The 25,150-nt window shown below is 47.9% G+C and overlaps 1 protein-coding gene across 1 annotated transcript; it reads right to left on the bottom strand.

The window, feature by feature from the left end:
* Positions 1 to 3,080: 3,080 nt before the first annotated feature.
* On the bottom strand, positions 3,081 to 11,134 carry TMEM179B (transmembrane protein 179B). The gene is made up of 5 exons (XM_029614881.1): positions 10,982 to 11,134; positions 10,436 to 10,629; positions 9,237 to 9,371; positions 4,990 to 5,068; positions 3,081 to 4,628 (listed from the first exon to the last, which is right to left on the bottom strand). Exons 1-5 carry the CDS (start codon positions 11,075 to 11,077, stop codon positions 4,461 to 4,463), a joined length of 672 nt encoding a protein of 223 aa, XP_029470741.1. The 5' UTR covers positions 11,078 to 11,134; the 3' UTR covers positions 3,081 to 4,460.
* Between the last annotated feature and the right edge of the window lie 14,016 nt (positions 11,135 to 25,150).

The raw sequence follows: 25,150 nt of genomic DNA on the forward strand, positions 1-25,150 counted from the left end.
CCTGGCTGAAGGACTTCGCTCGGATGAGCCAATCGTCCAGGTAAGGATGGACCAGCACGCCCTCCCTCCAAGCGCCGCCGCCACGACAACCATGATCTTGGTAAAGGTCCGCGGTGCCGTCGCCAGCCCGAACGGGAGAGCCACGAACTGGAAGTGCTGGTCCAGAATCTTGAACCGGAGAAACCGGTGCTGATCCGGCCGAATGGGAATGTGCAGGTAGGCCTCTGTGAGATCCAGGGAGGCGAGGAACTCCCCCCGATGTACCGCCGCGATCACCGACCGCAGTGTTTCCATGCGAAACCGGACAACCCGAAGAGACTTGTTGACCTCCTTGAGATCCAGGATGGGTCGGAAGGAACCGTCCTTCTTCGGCACTACGAAGTAGATGGAATAGTGGCCCGAGCCCACCTCTCCGAAGGGCACGGGCGCAATAGCGCCTATTTCCAACAGCCTGTCCAGCGTTGTCTGCACCGCCCGTCTTTTGAGCGCTGAGCCACAGGGGGAGAAAATGAACCTTGCCTGCGGCGGGCGAACAAGTTCCAATGCGTAGCCGTGTTGTATGGTGTCTAGGACCCACTGGTCCGAGGTGATCTGCGCCCACTCCTGATAGAACAGCGCCAGCCGACCCCCGATTCTGGGAACAGCGGAGTGGGCGAGCCTGACATCATTGCGACACCTTCGGAGAGGGGTTGCCTGCTCCGGGGGCGGCACACGCGGGCCTCCGTCCGCGAAAGGAACGCGACCAGGTCTGAGACCTGGCGACGGCGGGTCTAGAGTTCGGTGGCCTGTAGCTCCTGTAGCGTCGTTGTGCCCTGGCTCTGGTCTGGGAGGCGACATACGGTCGCGAAGACCGATATCTATCCTCCGGCAGACTATGTACTGCGTTCTCCCCCAAGGACTTGATGATCTGATCCAGATCCTCCCCGAAAAGGAACTTGCCCCTGAAGGGAAGGGAGCCCAGACTCGACTTGGAGGAAGTATCCGCCGCCCAGTTGCGAAGCCACAGCAGACGTCGAGACGCCACTACGGACACCATGGATCTTGCCAGGACCCGAAACAGATCATACGAGGCATCCGCCCCGTAGGCCACCGCCGCTTCGAGGCGATCCGCCTGAGCGGCCTCCTCGGTGGGCAAGGACTGCGACGTGAGGAGTTGTTGCACCCAGAGCAGGCTAGCCCGCTGAGCGAGCGAACTGCACATTGCCGCCCGCATACCCAGGGCGGAAACCTCGAAAACCCGCTTGAGAAAAACTTCCAATTTGCGATCTTGCGTATCCCGCAAGGCCGATCCGCCCGTCACAGGAATGGTCGTCCTCTTCGTGACTGCCGACACGGCGGAGTCCACTTTGGGCACCTTGATGAGTTCCAGGAAGTCCTCAGGCAGGGGATACAGCCTTTCCATGGCCCGACTGACCTTCAGGGAAGCTTCCGGGGCATCCCATTCCCTGGTGAGTAGCTGCATGAACGACTCATGAATAGGAAAAGCCTTGGCCCTCGGTCTAAGGGCCGCCAGGACCGGATCACCCTTCTTAGAAGATGTTACTACCGCAGGAGTCACTGGAGCGGGCGGGTCCGGGGGCGGGTCGAGATCCAATTCCTGTATGATCCGTAGGGATGAGATCATCCAGCTCATCTCTCTGGAAGAGACGCAGGGTACGCGGGTCATCCCCCTCAGACGTTCCCTCTTCATGTCCCAAATCGGGGCTCACAGGACCGGGCCCCACCTGAACCGCCGCTGCCCCCCCTGGAGCGGGTGGTAGAGGGACCCGGGGAGGGGCCGGGGAGACCCCCGGCACCCCCGGGTCAGGGGGAGCCGATGGTGATGGCGCCAACCTGGGCATCTTCGCTGGGGGAGGTCCCGCGGGGGCTTCCAAGCCCTGGAGATAGGCCGAATGCATAAGCAAGATGAACTCTGGGGAAAACCCCGGCCTGCCCGGGGGGGTCCCCGTGGGAGGGGGTGCCGCCGTCCCCTGGGCTTGCGAGCCCTGCTGTGGCAACAAAAACGGTGGAAAAATGTCAGCACAGTCCCCATCTCCTTGTTCTGCCTGCGTGTCCTCCTCGCGGCGAGAACTCAAAATGGCCGCCGTTCCCGCCATAATCGGCAGAGTGGCCGGCCCGCGCCGCCCGGGCAAGTCAAGAAAAGAAAATTCACTGCGGGGCTGCGAGGTACCTTCCCCCCCGGGAAGGCACCTAGCGCAGATGCCCTCGCGGGAGATCCGGGACCCCGGCTCGCCGCAGGCCGAACAGAGCGACGGCCGCGGCATCGGGTCTCCCGGCGAAAAATCAAGAAATTAAAAATTAAAGCCTCGGGGGGGGGGGCCCAATTGCAGGGGGGGACAACCGCAGGGGGGGGGGGCCCGTCAGCCTGCGCTGCCCGCCTTCCCAGAGCGCGAGGTCTGTCGCGGGGGGGCCTGCACGGCCGCGCTGCCCGACTGAAAAGTTCCTCTTCTGTCAGCTGCAGCCGACCACGCGGCGCAGGAGACTGTCCGGGTGAGAAGAAACCCGTGGAGAGGCCGGCCCCGCCGGCTTCCGCGCACCAGAAGCTGAAAAGGAAACTTTACACAGCAAAAAAAAAAACCAAAAACAAACTTACCCCCGGCCGAGACAAGCACGCGGGAGCCAGCACAGGAGGAGGAAAGTGAAAGCCACGCCTCCCCAAAAATTGACAGCTTTTTTTTTTTTTTTTTATAGATAAACTTGATCCAAAATACAAACAGACAGAAAGCAGAGAAAAAAATACAAAGGCAGAAGAACTGAATCCCTGGCCAATTAGGGAAGCTCCGATTCCCCTACTCGCATCTGCTGGAGTCAGAAGATACTGAACTCCTGTAGAGGGGGTAGTAGTATATATGGATACGCCCCCTCAAAGCTTGTGCTGACTCCATCTGCTGGACTGGGGACATAACCCACTGTCTGGACTGATCCAGGTACGTACAGGGAACAGTAAGTTAGAGGGCAGCCCTTCCTCACCCATAGGAAAAGGATCCCCCATATTATGGCCTTCTAAAAGCCACAGTACCCTCCGACAATTTCATTTTCATTGTCCTGCCATGAAAGGAAGAGCCTGTGAATCGATAAAGCTGTGCCATACCTTTGCTTTATTAGTACAAAAAAGATTATCTCCTGCATTGAAGAAAAAAAAAAAAGCTTATCTTAGTACAAAGATCTTCTCACCGTTCCACAGAATAATCTGATGTAGGCACCCACTTCTCCCAGGGCCTGTCCTTGGCCACTGGCTCGTTCTAGCCACATTCTGACCTCCAAAGGCCCTCCATGTCTCAGTGAAAAGCCAGTCTGGCTAGATACTGGACAGTTTAGGCCTGAGAGAGGTAGGGGCTCTACTGCCCTAATACACTGAGGTGATCAGTTGGATCCAGAGCTGAAGGCACACACACAACCATATTTCTCACACCTGTTCAAACGCTTCAGCTCACCAATAAAAACACCTTTTGAAAGCAGAAGTAAGAGTAGCAGTGCAGGACGATGAGGATACAGCCAGATCACCAGCAGCTGCCCCCACACCAAGGATATTATAAACGGCACAGGATGGGAACACTAAAACCACCAATATACAAAAGCATTTTTAAGATATCTTCTAATCAGGGAACGAAGCAGGCGATGCCATAGATCCTACAAGAATAAAAGGCACTGCAGCTCCTATGAAACTACAAGGAGTGGTTACCGGCACAGATTTTCTGGGCAAGGAAGGGCAGGCTGTGCCAGCCACCACACACACCGTAGTCTTAGTGCTACAGCCTAATGCGAGTGCATACTTGGGCAGATGAAGTGCATGGTAGGATTTTTCTTTTTAATTTACAGTGGTGCACTGTAAACTCTTTCCCACAAGGATTTCCTAATAGAACTCAAAATGTAAGGGGGCAGCGTTAATAGGTAAGTGGTCATATCTTAAGAGATTACTCTCTTCAGAAATGGTATTAGCAGATACACCCACTTTTCTTCAGCTTTAAAACAGTCTGATACAATTACTCTCGCTGCCCAGCAGGGGTACTGTAGCACTGTACACAAAATAGTATACAGCAGCCCTTTAGACAGATCTATCCAAACAATCGTAGCTTGTATAAAGAAAAAAATATATATCTCTTTAGAAGTTACTGAAAAACACTTCAATCAAAACAAGTCTGGAACCTGCTCACCTCTGAACATCATGCAGTGACGTAGGGATAAGATGGTAGTCTCTGTATTACACAAAGACGGTGTTAAGGTGATTATCCTTCAGTGTATGACCCTGGCTCCCTAGGAATAAGCAGGTCTAAGGCACGGCCGCACTATTTGGCTGAGATTGCTGGCATTTTTAACCTTTGGCATTTCCAGCTCCTGTGGGTTGAGGCAGGAATGCCGTACTGTCCACTTACACAAAAATATTCTTTCAAATCTTAGATTCATTCACAGTGTCCCCTACACACGGGCAGGATCTCCCACACGGCCGCCCTAGTCCACGCTCAGGGTTTGTACGGCCCGATGATTGCATCCGTCTCGCTTGTCGTCCACTCTGGGTCCGAGCCAGACAACGGTTGAAACGGGGCCGGGCGGGACCCAGACACTTTCTTCTGCACAGACAGCAAAAGCAGAACCAGGACCCAAAAGAAAAGATTCACCCAGGCAGCTGCCTACAGAGGAAAAAAAAATAAATCTCACTTTTGATACAATACAGGGAAGTGTAATGATTCTCATTTAAAAAAATTTCCATTAACACTGAAAAGCTACAAATGAGTGACTATTTGTAAAACTGCAACAGCATACATCGACCAATGATGTATAATGGCATAGCTGCATATCCAATCAGATCATTTCTAAAGCAATTTATACATAGCTATTACCTATGAAGCACCGCCAGCATATCCAAAATTAGACAGAATAAGGATTATCTAGCAAGTGTCCCATGTACACAGCACTGTACTCACTACTACGCGAGTGGGCAGAAGAGTCTCTCCCCATCCCTCTGCCCCTCCAGCAGCAGCGGACACTGACCTCAGCACTGTAAAGGTTGGTGTAAAACCTGGAGCCATCATACGGTGACACCCAACGCAATGTCTCAGCTTCAGGGCACCTGCAGATAGAAACCTGTTTAAATCACCAACATAAGCAGTTACAGCAGGGCTGACAAAGTTTAGAAAAGTTGGGCACCAGCTCCCAAGGGTACACACACATGTGGGGGGGAGGAATTTAAAAATCTTGGGTACCAACCCAATGTTTCCCCCCCCCCTCCTTGTAAAACTTTTGGTTTATTTATGGTTTACTTTGCTTTGTAACCCGACTTCAATATGGAGAGGCTTATCAGACTGTAGTAATGTTTGTGAGAGTGTCCTTAAACTTTTGAATGGCTAAACTCTATTCAGCCAGAGTTGGTGTGGATCTAGGCTGCTTGGGTTGGGAGTGGAGGAGAAAAATCAGGACTTTTCATGAAAAGAGAATCAAGGCTAGAAAGAATGGTGATCTACCATTCCCCCCCCCCCCCCCCCCACTTATCTTCGCACCTCCCTTCCCATCAACTTCTTTTCTTCTCTTTCATCTAGTCTCTCTCTCCCCCCCCCCCCCCTTTCCCTCTCGCTAGTTTCCTCCCATACAGCCAAAAAGCTGGGTGAAACAGTGGGCCATGGCAGCTCTGTTTGTGGCAGGCACTGGATTTGAGGTGCCCAAGTGGCCTGATGCCTTAGTATTTTTCTAGTGGTGCACTGTACATATATAGAAAAACTAGCAACTCTACCCGTTCTACGCCCGGGCAGCGAGCCTTTTTATTGGCACATCTGCTCTTGTTCTGAGCAGAATTTCCCTAGAAATTCACATGCACACCCCCTCATACAGGCTCCGGCACAGACCCACATCCCCTCATACAGGCTCCCTCTCTCTGAAACCCACACTCAAGCATCCCCCCATCCACCCTCTCCCCACCCATGCTCTCTCTCACCCTCCTGCTCTCTCATCCTCCCCAACACACATTCTCTCTCAATGGCATGCCACGGGACCCGCGCCATCCGTGGCGAAGATGAAGGCCTTCCATTTTCACCTTGAGCAGAAGATAGCAGCGGAGACCCCAGCATGCCGCAAACGGAGCGCGTCCCGCGGCACATGCTCCGTTCGCGGCGAAGATTAAGGCCCGGGCGCGCACACGGGGGGGGGGCGCCTTCCCTTTTTGCCGCAAACGGCGTGCCGGGCCTTCATCCTTGCCACGGACAGAGCGTATGCGGCGGGATGCACTCTGTTCGCGGCATGCTGGGGTCTCTGATGCTATATTGTGCCTGTCCCGCGATGGCTGCTGTCCTTCATAGAAACATAGAAATGACGGCAGAAGAAGACCAAATGGCCCATCCAGTCTGCCCAGCAAGCTTCACACATTTTTTCTCTCATACTTATCTGTTTCTCTTAGCTCTTGGTTCTATTTCCCTTCCACCCCCAGTTTTAATGTAGAGAGCAGTGATGGAGCTGCATCCAAGTGAAATATCTAGCTTGATTAGTTCGGGGTAGTAGCCGCTGCAATAAGCAAGCTACACCCATGCTTATTTGTTTTACCCAGCCTATGTTATACAGCCCTTATTGGTTGTTTTTCTTCTCCCCTGCCGTTGAAGCAGGGAGCTATGCTGGATACACGTGAAGTATCAGTCTTCTCCCCTGCCGTTGAAGCAGAGCGCTCTGCTGGATGTGTGAAGTATCCGTTTTTCTTCTCCCATGCCGTTTAAGCAGAGAGCCATGCTGGATGTGCATCGAAAGTGAAGTATCAGGCTTATTTGATTTGGGGTAGTAACCGCCGTAACAAGCCAGCTACTCCCCTCTTTGTGAGTGTGAATCCTTTTTTCCACATTTCCTCTTGCTGTTCATACCTGGTGTTGTCACATAGCCGCTGTACAGCATGTTGGAGCCTCCAAGGTGGCCAGGGAGCCGCCTGCGTCATCTATCAGTGGGCTGGGGAACATGCGCCAGCACTGACTGACACTACCAAGCCTGATATATTATGGATATGCAGGCTGCAATTCACCGGTGCACATACACATTGGTGTTCCCATGGCTGGTTTTTCTGATGGGATATTTCTTTATTGGTATTTGCTGTGTACAGACTCAGTATCATCTTTTTTCTGTTTTAGCATTCTCCTTTTTCTAGTACTAACAAATTTACTGCCAGGAGGACTGGCAAGATTGGACATCCATATGGCAGATGAGATTTAATGTGGATAAGTGCAAGGTGCTGCATATAGGGAAAAATAACCCATGCTATAATTACACAATGTTGGGTTCCATATTAGGTGCTACAACCCAAGAAAGATCTAGGCATCATAGTGGATAACACATTAAAATCGGTTCAGGGTGCTGCTGCAGTCAAAAAAGCAAACAATCTTGGGAATTACTAGAAAGGGAATGGTGAATAAAACAGAAAATGTCATAATGCCTCTGTATCGCTCCATGGTGAGACTGCACCTTGAATACTGTGTACAATTCTGGTCGCCACATCTCAAAAAAGATAAAATTGCGATGGAGAAGGTACAGAGAAGGGCAACCAAAATGATAAGGGGAATGGAACAACTCCCCTATGAGGAAAGACTAAAGAGGTTAGGACTTTTCAGCTTGGAGAAGAGACGGCTGAGGGGGGATATGATAGAGGTGTTTAAAATCATGAGAGGTCTAGAACGGGTAGATGTGAATCGGTTATTTAGTCTTTCAGATAATAGAAAGACTAGGGGGCACTCCATGAAGTTAGCAAGTAGCACATTTAAAACTAATCCAAGAATATTCTTTCACTCAGTGCAAAATTAAGCACAATGTTGCCAGAAGATGTGGTTAGTGCAGTAAATGTAGCTGGGTTTAAAAACGGTTTGGATAAGTTCTTGGAGAAATCCATTAACTGCTATCAATCAAGTTGTCTTAGGGAATAGCCACTGCTATTACTGGCATCAGTAACATAGGATCTACTTCATGTTTGGATACTTGCAGCCTGGTTTGGCTTCTGTTGGAAACAGGATGCTGGGCTTGATGGACCCTGGTCTGATCCAACATGGCAATTTTGTATGTTCTTATATACTCTTGGTTTCTCTCCCTGTTAGATGAGAAGCCTACCAAAGATAATTTAATTTTGTTTTTAAATATATCTATTCATTTGTTTTTATATACCGACATTCGTAGGAAACATCACAGCGGTTTACAGTAAATATCAATGCACATTTAAAATACAATGAATTACAAAAATTATAATCTTAATTATAAAAATGCATAAAATTCTTTAAAATATATCAAAAACTTGAACTACAGAGTTTAAGAAAATGTTTGTTGAAAGAGCCAGGTTTTGACTCCCATCTTAAATGTTCAAGTCTTAAGTTTTGCAGTAAAGAGTTCCACATTTGGGGCCCAGCCATGGATAGAGCTCCAACAGGAGTTAAGATGTACTGATTTAGGGGATGGAATCGGTAGTGACCCATTACATGCTAATTCTGTGGCCTATGCAATACATATAATGGTTTAACACACGGGATCCTTTGTTTTTTCACAAATGGCTTTTTTGGAGACACAATCTCTATTAAGTAATAATGACACTTTTTTAAATATTTCCTAATCTTTTTTGACAGATCGGGTGTTCTTTATGCCAGCAGTTCCCCCCTGAGGAAGCCGCCTTTGGCAAAACAAGGGCCTTGTCGGGGCAATTGACACCATACCCCCTTTTTTTTTTTTTTTTTAAGCTTTGGCAATTTGTTTTCTGATTTATTACAAGCACTTTTTGGATAATACACTAGCTTCTCAATTTTTGTATTTTCCAATATTGTCATAATTGTTAAGGTAAAGCATATTTCTTGTTTAAATAGTTTGTGTGTTCATTATTGTTGTAACATACTTAGGTCTATTTGAAATGAATTGTGCTATGATGGCCAAGCGTTGACAATTGTATTAGCATTCACGCCATAGGAGTGCACAATCTGCAATTGATCTATGTTTAACTTATCAATACTTATTTGTATACAGGGTCACATGATTGTTTGTGCTACATTTGTTAACATTAAGGTGTTCATTTGTTTTTATTTTTTTGTGAATGATCAATAAAAAAGATCTGTTAATTAATACTACATTAACAGTACTAGTGCTCTTTTGTCCATTCCTTTGGAAGGTTTTTCTGCTTGTTTATTAAGCACCTTATGATTATTACATATTATCTGGTCTTTTGTATCTTTCTTTTTATCGCTATCTACATGTATAGTCTCTAACTATGCACATACTTATACACAGACATGCTCTCCTACCTTTGCACTTTCTTGGTTTTTGTGATGGAGTCACAGAGTATGTTCATTCCAACCCGGAGAATACAGGCACAGACCAGCAGGAAGAAAAGGATTACAACTGAGATAACCATAGAAATGTTCAGCCACAGGGAACCCCTTGAATAAGAGAAACCATGGGAGTGTAAAATGCTTGCTAATTTTATTTAGATTTTTATATTCAGCTTTTCACACTGTTCAGCAATTCAAAGCAGATTACCTACAGTACCTTAATGTATTTCCCTATTCCAAGAGGACTCACAATCTAAGTTTGCACCTGAGGCAATGGAGGGTAAAGTCACAAGGAGAAACACAGACTGGAAGCCTGGTCTCTATGGGTCACAGCCTGCTGCTCTAACCACTAGGCTACTCCTCCACTACTTGTAGCATTGTTAATAATGGCCACCCAATCTGCTCAATTGAGATTCTCTCTGACTTTTTAACCACTTTGGGTACTTAAGCATATAAAATCCCATCACAAACCAAAATCAGTTTTGCCCACCCTACTCCTTTGATCTTACCTCATTTCTCAACACTGTTCCTTCCACTACCACCCATATCTTTCACAAGCCATGTTCAAAATCTGTTGTGTTGCTGATCACCTCCACTGCTATTCATTTCAGGCCTTGTCTTCCTTTTTGATTCTTAGAATACCAATACCTAAACACCCTTGCTCCCTTCCATATTTTGTTAAATTTTATATAATCCACACAATCACAAAAATGAGTGAGGTTGTTATTCAAAACATCCAGCCTCCTCATACTCATGGATGTTTCAATTTTAAGTGTGGTAACTCCATGCAGGTTACTCACCTTCCTAAATATCCAATGTAGGCATACCACTACTGCTAGGGTTGAAATCTGCTTTCCAATATATAAATTTATTTATGAAACTTTTTATATACTGACATTCATAGGGCATATCATGCCGGTTTACAAATAACTGAAGCAGGTAGAAAATACAATAAATCTTGTGATAAAATAATCTTGTGAGTGATAAAAATTAACATTCAATAAACATAGTACGGTTAATGCTCATCATGTGCCATGATCCAAGCTTACCACAGATGTTAATATTGCCCATATAATATAATCAAACATTACTATGGATGAGATCTTTACCGCACATGTCAAATGCCAACCATGGGAGATGCCATCACTGTGCGTGACCTCATCAATGCTTACCGTGTGACCTCATCAATACAGCTGACGTAGACCCAGTACAGCAGGATGCAGAAACAGTAGAGGGCGATCAGAATGGAGATAACAGATATGAAATAACAAAGGGAGAAGCTGCTGAAAGTGGAGAAGCTGAAGGCATTTTCCGTGGTGTTGTAACTCACTTCACCGTACAGGATGCAGTGGCCCTCAAACTCCCCCTGAAAACAAGTAACAAAAGGAACATAAAAACACAACACCATCGCAAGTTGGGGGGAATGTGAATTAGAAAGGTTAATTTGGGAGAGCACAGGAGCGACTGAAATGGTTACTTGACGAAGATAAGCTGGGGGCGCCCAATGCTTCGTGGTAGGGCAGACCTAGGGATTCAGAGGAAAGAAATGGGGGGGGACGGGGACTAAGATGATGGGGTTAGGATAATTCTTGCTGAAAGGGATTAAAAGGTAAACGGCCGGGGTTAGTAAGTAATAGGAGGCAGTCAGTGATATGGACGGGCTGCTCATTTCATTTACAGAGGAAACCGCTCCACCTTGCCTCTCACCCCCTCCTTGCCTGAGCCACGGCGAGCGCGGCGGCACTCACGATCCCGCACACGAAGGCAGCGCCGTACAGCAGCAGCTCCGCCCGATCCAGCCAGGACAGCGCCATCTTGCCCGCGCCCTGCAGGAAACGACGTCAACCCTCGCCCTTCTATTCGGCACCGTTAGAGCACGTGATCCCGCGAGGGCAAGGGAGGGGGCGGGCGCGCGCGCGCGAGGTCTGCGGGTCACGCGGTGCGGGACACGTGACCTTCTGGCAGGGTTCCCCCGGCTATTATAGCACAGAGGCCCGCAGGTGCATCCAGTCTGCCCACTTGCACTGCCTTGTAAAAGACTTCACACACATATGTACATTTTTCACTTTCTGTTGTTTAAAAAAAAATAAATATCAAAATGCATTAAAGTAGGAGTTCCTTTCCTTGTTATAAATGACATATTCCATGACGTCCTCCTATTCTAGTCCAGGCAACGAATGTGGGCCGTTGCCCCTCTGCCAGCAGATGGCGGCAGAGAAAACAGTTTTCCTGGTGTGACGTAACCCCCAGTACTGAGGGGCGGCGCAGCTCAGGAAAATTCTAGTGGTTTCTGCCTCCAGCACATGGTAGGGTCCTGGGGGTGCAGCAGCTCGGCCTTGGATCTTGATTTCAATCAGACCTGGGGGCCCAGAGGGGAGTAGGTAGAGCTTGCAAGGGGAAGGACTTCTTTTAAAAAAAACAAACAAACCCAAAAACACAACTCTTTTTGAGTCTGAGCAAAGGACCAAGTGTTACACGCCCCCGCCCTGGATCGAACTAAAGCAAGGCGTCCAAATAGTTAACCAACCCCAATACCCCGTGTTCTGCAGGTAAGGGAAAGTGGGTGGGACTGGCCTTGGTTAGGAGCCCATGCGGGATTTCATTTTCCCACCTCGCTCAGCTTTGGGAGAAGGGCCGGGCCTGAAATAGTCTGCACCTGAATGCGGTCACCGTTGCCCAGCTTGCCATGGCAGAAGCGCTGCATCGCTTGGGGGAAATGCACTCTGCTCTCGCAGCACTTTTTTTTTTGGGGGGGGGGGCGAGAATTTGTAACTATTGGATCCCTTTCTCTTAGTGTGGGGAAAGAGCCCTGGCTGGCACTGGGGCTGATGCAATACAGTGCGCTCAGTTGGACACGGTGAAGGGGTCTGAACGCTTCAACCTGACAAAGGACTTCATGTACCAGAATTCCCTGCTTCATGACGGGTTTACTTACAGTCTGCAATACAGCTGTAATTAGGACATTGAGAAACTCTCTGTCAGCACATTGCACATTTTCATTTTTTTGGCTTCGCTGTTCTTATTCTCTGATAAGCTTTCACTGCTGTAACCTAGATTAGAACAATGGATGTATTATGTGATGGGCTGTATTACTGCAGACTCGCGAATTCCTTTCCAGAACTGCAAGTCCCAGCAGCCTCTCCTGCAGAACATGGGAGAAGTTTCACGAAAGTTCCAGGGTGTCTAGGGAGGGGGTCAGTAGCCCCTTCAGCCGGAATATGCTTGCTCAGCAATGCTTAGAACGCATGTGTAAAAGATAAGAACTGTAAAGTGCATAAGAGTCTGCTCCTGGAGGGGAGGGGCATGCAGTTGTACTGAGCCTTTGTCTTAGACTTTTATTGCCAGCAAGATGCAGCTATCTTTACGGATCAGTTGTCTGGACCTCCTTACTGACTAAAAAGAGACGGTTACATTTGGCGAGCCTCAGCCAGGAGGTACCGGGGACGCTATTTTAGCCCCCCAGTTGGTCCAGGGGATTTTGTGGCGGAGTGATCCCCCAGACTTGCCTGGTGAGTGGCCACCGCTGAGTTCAGTGATCAGGTATCTGAGGGGGTCATTCCACGGAGATCCTCTGAGACCTTTGGGCTGGTGATCCGGGAAGAAGGCTTTCATGACGTTCGGAAGAACCCTGCAGGCGAGTATTATGGGAATGATGGGAAAAGTGAAGAATAGCTAAAAGAGTAGCAAATAACCGGTCCATCCGTGAGGGGACCGAGGGGGCTTTGATCACACCCCAAGCGGTGGTTTGGTAGGAATTGCATTCCGAAAGCCACGCGCATAAAAAGAGGAAAAAGAAGTAACGCGTACGATAGTGGGAATAGGTTTCTTGTTGTGTGAAAGAGAGTGAATGGCCTCGCAGTTCTAGGCCGGGCTGACCGCGTCCTAGTCGGGGCGATTGTGACCCTTTTGTGTCTGACGGGTACGGACCCCTTACCTATCCGTCTTCCCTTCCCTCCTTTGTCTGTGAATTCTATCCTGATGGGAGGGGGCGGTTCGACTCCATTAAAAGCCATGACGGAGCACTATAGTGAAGTGTTTGATAGACGAAAATGTACAAAACCCGGAATGATTCAACGATGCACCCATAGGTGGCCCAGTTTGTGTGTAAATTGGCCTCCGGTAGGAACTTTCGATTTCCAAATGGCCACGAGGGTCCAGAAAATAGTTAGTGAAGAAGGGAATCCGGGTTGCCCTGAGGATATACCGTACATAACTGCTTGGATTGCAGTCATTGAGAATCCTCCGTCGTGGGCAAAGAAGTTAGTGGAGGGAGCCGCCCTCGTAATGGTGGCTCAGGCGCACAAAATGGGGAACTGGAAGTCCCCATTATTAATTAAGGATTGTAATGTATGTAACTGCTATCTGTGAATTGCAAGCACATGTACCAGGGATTTTTTTAATTGTTTTAATTGTTTTAAACCCTAATAAGAAGAGATTTTGGTTTACAGATGCTGCACAAGACTACTATACAACAAATTAATTTACAGTGTTAAGTTAAAATACTGATTTGATTGCTGGAGAATGCATTTACTGGTGTTGAAGTTTAGAACTTGATGGCAGTTAAGGGTTAACGGCAGAGATAATTACAGGAGAGAGGAGGGAATCGAGCCAGAGAAAAAAAAAAAAAAAAAAAAGACGTTGAGCCAGTGCGTAGTGCGTAGGCATTCAATATGGCTGTGCGTTTCAATGCTGACGTTATTAATCAGAAGCTTTCAGTTTTCTCATATCTTCTATCCCAGTGTCCTCCCTATGCTTATCTTTCTATTCTCTAATACCATGTTAATTATTGTTCTTACTTGTCTCCTATATATTATCTGTTATTTAAAAGTTACATTGGAACGCATGATAAAGTATGAACTCCCTTTTGCTGACGCAGTTTATTTTGAAGCTGTCTCTGGGAAATTTAGAGAAATGATTAAGAATGGGTTCTTTGTTAAAGTTTTTCTTGTTGCTTCTTTGGCTAGCAGTAGTTAAATATGCAGAGCTACTCCCTGTTTTAAGGAACTGGCAAGATAAGACAGCCAAGCATGTGCAGCGCTGACTGTGGGAATTACAGGATGCCGTTTGTAAAAAAAAAAACAAAAAAAAAACGGAGAAAACAAAGACTTAATATTAAAAATTTTGATTCAGTGGCAGGCGCAAGATAAGGATTATTGGAAGTTGTGGGCAAGAGAAAGGGCCACTATGCAAGATTAGGAACAAGAGCAAATATGAGTCGGCCCAAATGATAAAGTAGTGGCCCCCACACACATATATATATATATTGCAATTATGTTCTTTTACCACTGGTGGGGGCTGGGCTCTGGCTATTACCATATGTTCTTAGTGTTTGCAATGTAATTGATACAAGGCTTCCAAGGGTTTGATCATCACTCCTGCACACCTAAAGCGCCCCCCTTGGATCCTTGCCTGCAGATCCAGGTTTACTTTATTGAATTAACCCAATGCCAAACTTACAAGTATGAAGGAAGCAATGTTTTGCAGCTTCTCAGCCTCGTCAGAACTGATTTGCCTCCAGGCGCAGGTCACCTATTCAATTTCCAGATGGACTGTGATCTTTTCATCATATTTTGAGGTGTATTGGAACAGGGATCAGGAAGAGAAGAAAAGGGCCCGTCCCTGCAACCAGGAACTTAATAATAGAGACCCGACATCCGAAAGAAGCTGCAGAAGGCCGAAGGCTTTGAGGGCATGAGCCTCAGCCAGTTAAAAGCTATAGCAGACCAAGTATGTGGAAATAGAGAAGTGGAAGAGAAAAGAGAGAAGCAAGTAGAGACATGAAGGAGAAAGTGACTGTTAGCCACCGCTCTCGAGGACACGCGGACGGGAAGGAGCCAAGACAATGGCAGACCGCGAAGAGGAGGGGGAACAAGACCCCCCCTTTGGGAAAGAATCAGTGTGCGTACTGCAAAAATGAAGGCCATTGGAAGAGAGACTGTGAAGAATGGCAAAAGAAATACGGGAGCCCTGCAGTGAATACTAACGACAAAAATGGACCTGCACCGACACAAAGGGGCCGAGGAGGAAGGAGATCGGACAACCCCCACTGGCAGATGGCGGGGGAGGCGACAAGGAGCATACAGCCTGAAGAGACCGGGAGGGAAGAATCCCCACTGACCCTCTGGTGGAGATCCACGAGGTAACACAACAAAAATCAGGGGCCTGTTGGACTCAGAGGCCAACGATCTGTCATGACTGCACCAATCGGCCCCCCCGACGAAAGAGACTGTTTCTATAGTGGGTGCCTCAGGTCAGGTACTCACTGCCCCTCTGCAGAAAGAATGAACTATACAAGTAGGCGGGACCATGGTATCCCTTATCGGATGGAACCTGCTGTGTAAGCCTCAGACCACATTGAGATTTCAACCAACAGGGGAAGTTAAAGCCTCCTTCGGGGACCATCCAGTGATACTCATCTGTCCCCTCCAAGAAGAATGGAGACTACATCTTCCCATAGTCGAACGAACCATCGAACATCGATATGAAAACAACACCCCCCTCAACAAAAACGAAGACAACTGATGGATAGTGTACCCCAAGTATGGTTCGAACAGAACCCGGGAGGAATAGCTATCGACGCTACCCCCATATGGATAGAGATGAAACAGAATGCACAGGTGATTAATCAACCTCAATACCCCATTCCATATATGGCCAGACAAGGAATCCAGATACACCTGCAAAGACTGTATGATTTGGGCATTCTTCGGCGAATCCGATCTGCTTGGAACACCCCTTTGTTGCCAGTAAAGAAGCCTGGATCTAATGACTATCGACCAGTACAAGACTTAAGAAAAGTGAATAGTCAAGTAGCAGATCTAGTAGCCCTCGTCCCAAATCCGTATTCAATCTTGGCTCAAGTCTCTCCTGCATCAAAGTGGTACAGTGTCATTGATCTCAAAGATGCCTTCTTCTCCGTCCCGGTGGCGGAGGAATGTCAAAAGATTTTTGCTTTCACATGGGAAGATGCAGATACTGGAGTAAAGCAGCAGTACACATGGACACGGTTGCCTCAAGGGTTTAGGCACTCACCTACGCTGTTCGGTGAGCAACTGGCAAAAGATTTAAAGATGTATCAAGTAAAGTATGGGCCAGTCATACAATACGTGGATGACCTTCTGTTGTTTCGAGAGACGTACCTCGAATGTGCGGTATCCACTCTTCAGCTGCTAAAGACGTTGTACTCAAAAGGGTATCGTGCAAGTAAAAAGAAAGCGCAAATCTGTGAATTGGAAGTAGAGTATTTAGGCTTCCAAATACGTGGAGGAACCCGATGTCTGGGGATTTCTCGCACCAGTTCTATAAGAGATCAACCTGTACCCACTTGCAAGAAAGAGCTCCGGGCGTTCCTTGGAGCTGCAGGATACTGTAGGCTGTGGATTGCTAACTATGCTGTTATGGCCCAACCCCTGTACGACAAGTTGCGGGGTAAAGAGGCAGAATCTCAACCCTTCCAATGGGAAGGAAACGAACTGGCAAGCTTACGTCAACTAAAAGAAGCCTTAATTGAACCACCTGCTTTAGGATTGCCAGATGTAATGAAACCATTCCATCTATTCGTCGATGAAAAGAAAGGAATGGCCATTGGGGTATTGACTCAAACTCTAGAATCATAGGAACGACCTGTTGCATATCTGTCAAAAGGAATGGACAATGTTGCAAAAGGATGGCCAGGTTGTCTTCGAAGCATTGCGGCTGCATGCTTACTAATTCCAGAAGCAGTCAAATTAACTTTTGGACAAACCTTGAACGTAACAACTCCTCATACTATCCAAGGACTACTAGAAACTCATGGGCCAAAATGGATGACTAATTCACGTCTTGTAAAGTATCAAGCTCTGTTATGTGAAACTCCTGAAATTCAAATACAAGACAGCAAAAACTTGAACCCGGCCACTCTTATGCCGGCACCTGAACCAGTTGCCCATGACTGTGAAGAAGTCATGACAATACATTCCAGTAGACCAGACCTGAGGGATCAACCCTGGCAAGGAGCTTGGACTTTATTCACTGATGGGAGCAGCCAAATCATTCATGAGATACGTTCTGCTGGATATGCTGTTGTATCCGAAGATGAAATCATTGAGGCTCAACCTCTTCCCCCAGGAACGTCTGCACAAAAAGCTGAACTAATTGCCCTTACTCGAGCTCTGCAGTTGGCAGAAGGACAAACTGTAAATATCTATACAGACTCTAAATATGCCTTCCTTACAATTCAAGTGCATGGAGCATTATAGAGGGAAAACAATTGAACAATGCATCAGAAGTACGTGAATTACTAGACGCAGTTTGGCTTCCTCGCAAGGTGGCTGTAATGCATTGCAAAGCACACACCAGGAAATCAAACCCTATTGTCAAGGAAATCAGAGAGCAGATGAAGCAGCAAAAAGGGGGCAACTCGGGAACCCTTCCAAGCAGTATTAATTGCATCGAATCATCAGGCTTCAGGCAGTCCTGGAGCTCATCACCAACGACTGCTTTCGCTCTTAAACTCTGGGCAAAACAAAATACCAAAATTATGACTGCAGTGTACCAGAATAGATTGGTTTTAGATTACCCTCTGGCCCAGGAAGGAGGGTTTGTGGAACATTTAACCTCTCCAATTGTTGTTTACAGGTAGATGACCAAAACAAGGTTATCCAAGACATCACTGATCGCATGGTCAAGATGGCACACGTCCCTGTCCAGCAATGGAATAGTGCTTGGGACTGGACCAATGGATTCCGTGGTTGGTTTTCCATGATCGGTGGATTTAAGAGCTTGTTTGTTATCCCAGCCAGTTTAATTCTGTTTTGTTTTTTAGGACCCTGAATTATTCCTTTCTTGCTCAAACCGCCTTCGTCGGGTGATGAAGGACATTGCTGAACGCAAAACAGCCACGCAGCTTCTGTCACTGTACATGTATTCCTCTGAGCCTATAGAACCTGTTTAACCATCCTCATGTTTTATCCTGGGCCATCTTCCCATACATGACAAGTTCGGGCTACAAAGGGGGGTGGAGCCATTAGGGCCCATCCGTCTCAAACCCGTGAAGAAACCATCGGACTGTTTGGGAAATTAGGGCCCCCTGAGAACTCAAATTGCTAATTTTCCTTGTTTCTGTTTCTTTCAGCTCCACAGTTGCGTTGTGATGGTGTGATACTTTTCATAAAGAATGATAAGTATCAAAGGGGGGAATGAAGGGGTCTGAACGCTTCAACCTGACAAAGGACTTCATGTACCAGAATTCCCTGCTTCATGACGGGTTTACTTACAGTCTGCAATACAGCTGTAATTAGGACATTGAGAAACTCTCTGTCAGCACATTGCACATTTTCATTTTTTTGGCTTCGCTGTTCTTATTCTCTGATAAGCTTTCACTGCTGTAACCTAGATTAGAACAATGGATGTATTATGTGATGGGCTGTATTACTGCAGACTCGCGAATTCCTTTCCAGAACTGCAAGTCCCAGCAGCCTCTCCTGCAGAACATGGGAGAAGTTTCACGAAAGTTCCAGGGTGTCTAGGGAGGGGGTCAGTAGCCCCTTCAGCCGGAATATGCTTGCTCAGCAATGCTTAGAACGCATGTGTAAAAGATAAGAACTGTAAAGTGCATAAGAGTCTGCTCCTGGAGGGGAGGGGCATGCAGTTGTACTGAGCCTTTGTCTTAGCTGCATCTTGCTGGCAATAAAAGTCTATCTTTACGGATCAGTTGTCTGGACCTCCTTACTGACTAAAAAGAGACGGTTACAACGGGATAAATAGGCGCTAATCCACCCCCTAATGCAATAGGGGGATTAGCGCCTATTTAACGCACATCCAATGCAGAGTGAATGAGATAGCTCTTATCAGATGCAAATGCATGTGAATGACCCTATCACTCATTCACTCCGAATGCAAAAAGATAAATGTGCGTCTCAGATGCACACTTATCGCTCAGATATTAACGCCTGCCTGGAGCAGGTGTTAATAGCTGAGAGCATTGAAAAGAAGTACAAAAAAGCAGGAAAAACTGCTTTTCTGTACTTTTTTAAAGTAAAATACAATAACTCGGCAGGTTGCCGAGTTATGAAGACCGACGCCGGTAAACTCAGTCTGCCAGTAATGAAAATGGCCGAGTTTACCGGCGTCGGTCTTCATAACCGGCAGCCGCGGTGGGTAGCGTTAGGAAGGAGGCGCTAAGGTCAGTGCCTGCTTTCAGCGCGCATAATTGCATCGGCCCCACTGTGTCTTTTCTCTGAATGTTTTTATTTTGGTCGGCTGGTGGCCATGTTTTCTTCTGCCGCAGCTACACTGGATTACGGCAACGTTCTCTGGAGGCCGTGTGGAGACTTTTCAGGCTCCCTTCAGCTCTGGTGCCTTTGAAAGCTGAAGTTTTTGAGGGGGTTCTTTTAGTCCCTGAGCAGTTTTGTGCCAGCATTCTGTAAAAGGCTTGGTTTTGCTTTCTGGCCATAGCCATGCGTTCAGCTTCCTAACAAAAATGTAAAAAAAACCAAAACTGTTCCCTGGCCCAGAATTCACACGGGAGGAGCCTAAGGCTCAAACTGATTCAATCCAGTGTTTTCCCTAATGGAAGGTACAGTGCTGTCAGGGAAGGCATGGTTATTTGCCCCCTTTTTTTATGAAGATTTTAATACTGCCCTTGTTGGGCAGGTGCAGTCTTTGCTTAGCATGGCGGATGCAACAATGAAGGACTGTTTGGGAGCCCTTTCTCACAGAGGCTCATATGTCTGCACAGGTTTTTCGTTATGAGAATTAGTGCTTGGGATGGGAGTCCACGAGGCACAACCTCAGACGTGTGAGGACCTGTGTCAAGTTGTGTCCGCTTTCTCAGGCAGCAGATCAGCATTTATTCCGGAAGCCTTGGCTGTCCATTCTCTCTTAACCTCTACTTTATGAACTCCTGTCCCAGTAGAAAGTAGTATACTATGGGTAGCCAGGAAGAACGCTTCTGCCTGCGCCCGTCCCTTCACAACAGATAATAAATACTCGCACAACAGAATTGGGGATCAAACAGGCCGCAGCTTTATTACCAAACCCCCATGAGCCTGAGCCAGGTAATCATAACAAATCCCCCACCACCGCCCATCCGCCATGGACCAGCAAGACGGGCACACGCAGGCTAACCCAGCCTGTATGAAGTGACATCAATGGAGTGCATCCCAAAACCCCCGCCACCACCCAGCAAGGAGCCGATCATGTCGACCCCCGCCACTGTCCAGCAAGGAGTCGTACCAGCAACAACTGCACCCAGTTCTTCTGCCAGGAATCCCTGACATGACTCCTGTCAAGTCAGACAACTATTAACCAAGGCTTAATCCCCCAATCGGCTCAGGCTACCCACCACAGGCAAAGTAAAAATTACCTGCGACCCCCAAATATGCAACTAGAACCCCCTTGAAGAATGTATTCCAAGGCCTCCTGCAGCGAATTCAAGAATAGGTCCAAACCAATAAAGGACAAGTGGACCCCATCCCCCCTAAACAGACCACCCTCCAGGTGCCAGGACCAATCGTGTCGAATATGAAAACCCCCCATCACTGCCAGCCACAAACCAATCTGCTGGTGGCCTTGGCACAACAGCGATGCCTTGGAATTATGTTGGACCAGCAGAGCACAGTAGCAGGCAACAAGAAGGAAATGGACATCAAATCCCTGCGAACCATGCTAATGAACTTACAGCCAGACATCTTGCCCTAGTCATTTCCACCAAGATGGATGATTAAAACATGCGGGGGGGCTGAGCCAAGCAAGAACCCGTTGCAGGAAAGGCAGCAACTTCCCCCAACGCATTCCCCTCTGCCCCAGCCAGCAAACGCTCACTGTCTGGCCCTCCAAGTCCAAGTGTGTCCCATACGGGTGCCCTCGAGCGTGCGAATGGGCCCAGGCAATGTAAGAATGTCCCACAATCCATACAACAGTCCCTTGGCATGCAGCACCTGCAAGGAGAAAACAACATCATGTGCAACTAAGGAGCACCAGTACACACGTACCCAGTGAAGGCATCCGATTTCCACCTCTCAATTCTTTGAATTACTCCGCCCGACAGGCCAGTTGATGCCGCAGATGTTGCTGCCCCATTCGAAATGAGTGAGTTCCAAACCTTGACGTATCCAATCCTAAAGCAGACAAACAAGTCCACAAAACCACCTTGAACTGGTATTTTGTCAATGGCTGCAAGGCGCGATGAACTAGGAAATGAGAACCCCTCTCAAGGCGAATCCGCCCGAAGGCGACTGCATTAGCCACAGGGCAGGTCCACAAACCTGGAACCGAATGAAGCACCACCGATGACCCTCTATCCGCCTGATCCATTTTGGATCTGTGGATAAAAAGAACCACCGAATCTGTTCTGATGCTCACGTGCTGAAGTAAGAGGTTGGAAGCCTCAGAACCTTTAGTAGCTCTCGCAACCAACTTGCTAATGCGAAAGGCACAGAAGAAAGCAAAAACGAAGGCAAGACAGAACAAACAATACTCATAATCACCGTCACAAATACTAGGTAACAACTCCCACAATTTGTTCAAAATCTTGTGGGTAATAGGTAAATGTTTATCTGACTCAAGAGCGTACCCACCCCAACATTAAGTGACGAATCAAGAACCTCCCCATGGGAAAACCCCAACCATGGGCCCTCATGAAGAAGGAAAACCCGGAAATCTGTCTAAAGACCAACACCCTCAAAGCCCCACTCACTCTAGCACTTTCAGTAAATTGCACGTGTCCATCTGAAACAGGACCCCAATGCCAACCCAAACTTGCAAGAAAGGACACAACCTTGTTTGCTGACTTCACATAACTGTTCCAGGTGGACGGAGTTAAGGATGCCCGGAGCAGCTTCCATGCTTCCAGGAACTGAAGCTCCATAGGAAAGGCGGCACCAGCGCTCCATGCTGATCCACTTCTGGTGTGAGCTCCCGAAACAAGGCCCACTTGCAACGAGAAAGAGAATAGTCACAGAGTTAGATACCCCGGGAACATGACGAGCCCATATAGTAATATTCAACCCCATACAGTGCAGTACAAACTCGCGCAACAAGTCCGAGACTAGTAGACACTTCACAGATCGCTTATTGATGACTTTCATGATGCTAAGGTTGTCACACCAGAACACTACCCTCCTGTCCCGGAGACGTGCCCCACAGGAAAACAGAAATAACAATGGGGAGCAATTCCAAGAAAGTAATGTTCTTGGTAACACCAACATCCTTCCATTCCTCTGGCCAGGGCGCCACACACCAGGCGACCTGGAAATAGGCACCAAAGCCAACCGATCCTACAGCGTCGGTGAACTATTCCAATTCGCGGTTCAAAACCGATTCATTTTGCCACAACCACCAACCATTAAAGTCAGACAAAAACGGTCCCAGATCCGCAAGTCTTCTTGTATCCGCTGAGTTATATGAATATCATGATCATTCTTTTGCATGCCGGTTATACCAAAACTCAACCTGCGCAGAAAAACCCTGGCCATAGGGATTACTCAGCAAGCAAAGTTCAGGCTGCCCATTAGAGATTGAATTTGACGTAAAGTTAGCTTTTTTGCAAGCAGTGCCCTGGACACGAGATCTCTTATAATTGCCACTTTTTCCATCGGCATCTGTGAAATCATTTTGACAGAATCCAACTCAATACCTAGGAAAGCCAGACAAGTACAGGGTCCCTCTTTCTTAGCCTCAGCTATGGGAATACCAAAATCAGAGGCAGTCCTCTGAAAACAACACAGCAACTGCAAGCAAGTCGACAAAGACGAGTCGCTCACAAACAGAAAGTCATCCAGATAGTGCACAATGTTTGCCTCACCAGCCCTTTCGGCAACCACCCAGTGAACGAATGAACTAAAGGCTTCAAAGTAAGCGCACGCAATTGAACACCCCATGGGCAAGCATCTATCAAAATAAAATGCATCTTGAAAATGAAAACCCAACAAGGAAAAACACTCAGGGTGTATAGGGAGCAGCAGGAAGGCAGACTCGATGTCCATCTTTGCCATCAAGGCCTCCACACTGCAATGACGGATCATAGCCACCGTCAAATCAAAAGAACATAAGAACATGTCATACTGGGTCAGAACACGGGTCTATCAAGCCCAGCATCTTGTTTCCAACAGTGGCTAATCCAGGCCATAAGAACCTGGCAAGTTCCCAAAAACTAAGTCTATCCCATGTTACTGCTGCCAGTAATAGCAGTGGCTATTTTCCAAGTCAACTTAATTAACAGCAGGTAATGGACTTTTCCTCAAAAGAAGCATACCGTATGGTGCAAAGATCTCTGGGAATGTAATCGTTGACAGAATTGCCTTCCGGGAACAAAAGATTATGAATTAAACTGAACTTTCCTGGTTCCTTCTTCGGCACCACCGATAAAGGCGATAAAACCATATCAACGAATGAGGGAACCAGGAAAGGACCCACAATTCTACCCAAGTCGATCTCACTTTGCAGCACCACATGAGCCAATTTCTGAACCAATGGACAGTTCTGTCATCCCCCCCCCCCCCCCAAACCCCCACTGGACCCGCAAAGGGAATGTGGAAACCATGTTCAAAACCGTGAAACAAGAGAAGCGCAGTCCCTTCTTTTGGGTACCTCCCCAATCATGGCAGCATGGCCGCCAAATGGATGGGGGTAGAAGCCCTCAACTATTTCATTTCAGGGTGCTTTTGGCAGAAATTCCGCCGCCACTCACAACGCTGGATTGCTTCGGACATTTAGAGGCAGGGTGACCCAACCCACAGCTTGAATTTGCAATCAAGGAAGTTGCAGGCCGAGCGATTGTACCTCCAGCACACATCCAAGAAACCAGCCCCCGCTCAACCGCTGCTCGCCAAACCCGCTCCAGCCCGAAAGGACCACATGCCGAACCTGCTGGAAATTCCGCCAATGTTAGCCCTGATGGAAGACCCCGCCTTAGCGTTCATCTCAGTCAACCACAACCCAACGTCCCTGGTATCCCAGGTCATGAATTTGTTCTCCTCCATCTGAACCTTGAAGTGCTCATTGTAATTGAGCCATGACCACCCTTCAAACACACGCCTAGCAGCCAGAATGGCGTCAGCATTCATGAGAAGAGGTCCATACTGGGCAGGGTCATGATGACCCACCACGCTGGGCAGCCGAAGAATATTGAGGACATTGTGAGCAACCCTCCTTTGAGTACCTGGAAATCTATCAACCCCACCCGTTTTCTTCTTCTCTATTCTCTTCCCCCTGCGTCCCTCCAACAGCTGGAAAATTTCTATATACTTATGTTGTCTGATCTTCTTTCACAGGGACTTAGGAACATCCTTCCACAATTCAGACAAGTTAACTAGCGCAGGCGACCCCCCTATCATGCCCTTTCCCACTGGACCCACCTTTCTCACTGGAGCCCACCATCGGAGACCCAAAAGAGGACGAAGAAGAGGAAGAAGAATCCAAAGAACTAGACCGGGAGCATTTCTTTTTACGCCGAGACTTCTCCCACTTCTTAGAGGCAGAAGAACTAGAAACCGATGGCTCTGACTCCCACCTAGGAAGCTGAAATCTGTTCGCTCGAGCTGGCCACCCCACCGCTGGGACCAGCCGGTACCCCGACCTGGGAAGGACCCGATACCCCAGTACCAGTAATAGCGGATAACTCACCATGCTGCCCGCTGGCCGGACCGACCTCCCTGGAATTTGGAGCCATGGGACCAGACATAGTTGCCGCCGCAGAGACTGGATCATTGCGTCATCCTTCCCGTTGCAAAGGTCCAGGGCCATTTACTGATTCCCCAGCTGAATACGTCTGCAAAAAAGAAGGAACAGCAGCAACCACAGGCCCAAAAGACCCAAATACCACTGGACCCCCAGAAGGACCATCAGAGAAAAAGGGCCCATACCAAAAGAGGCTGGAGCCGGGGCCCCCCACCAAGGGCGGAGGTGGC

This window comes from Rhinatrema bivittatum, chromosome 8, assembly GCF_901001135.1.
Source record: "Rhinatrema bivittatum chromosome 8, aRhiBiv1.1, whole genome shotgun sequence".
Taxonomy (NCBI): domain Eukaryota; kingdom Metazoa; phylum Chordata; class Amphibia; order Gymnophiona; family Rhinatrematidae; genus Rhinatrema; species Rhinatrema bivittatum.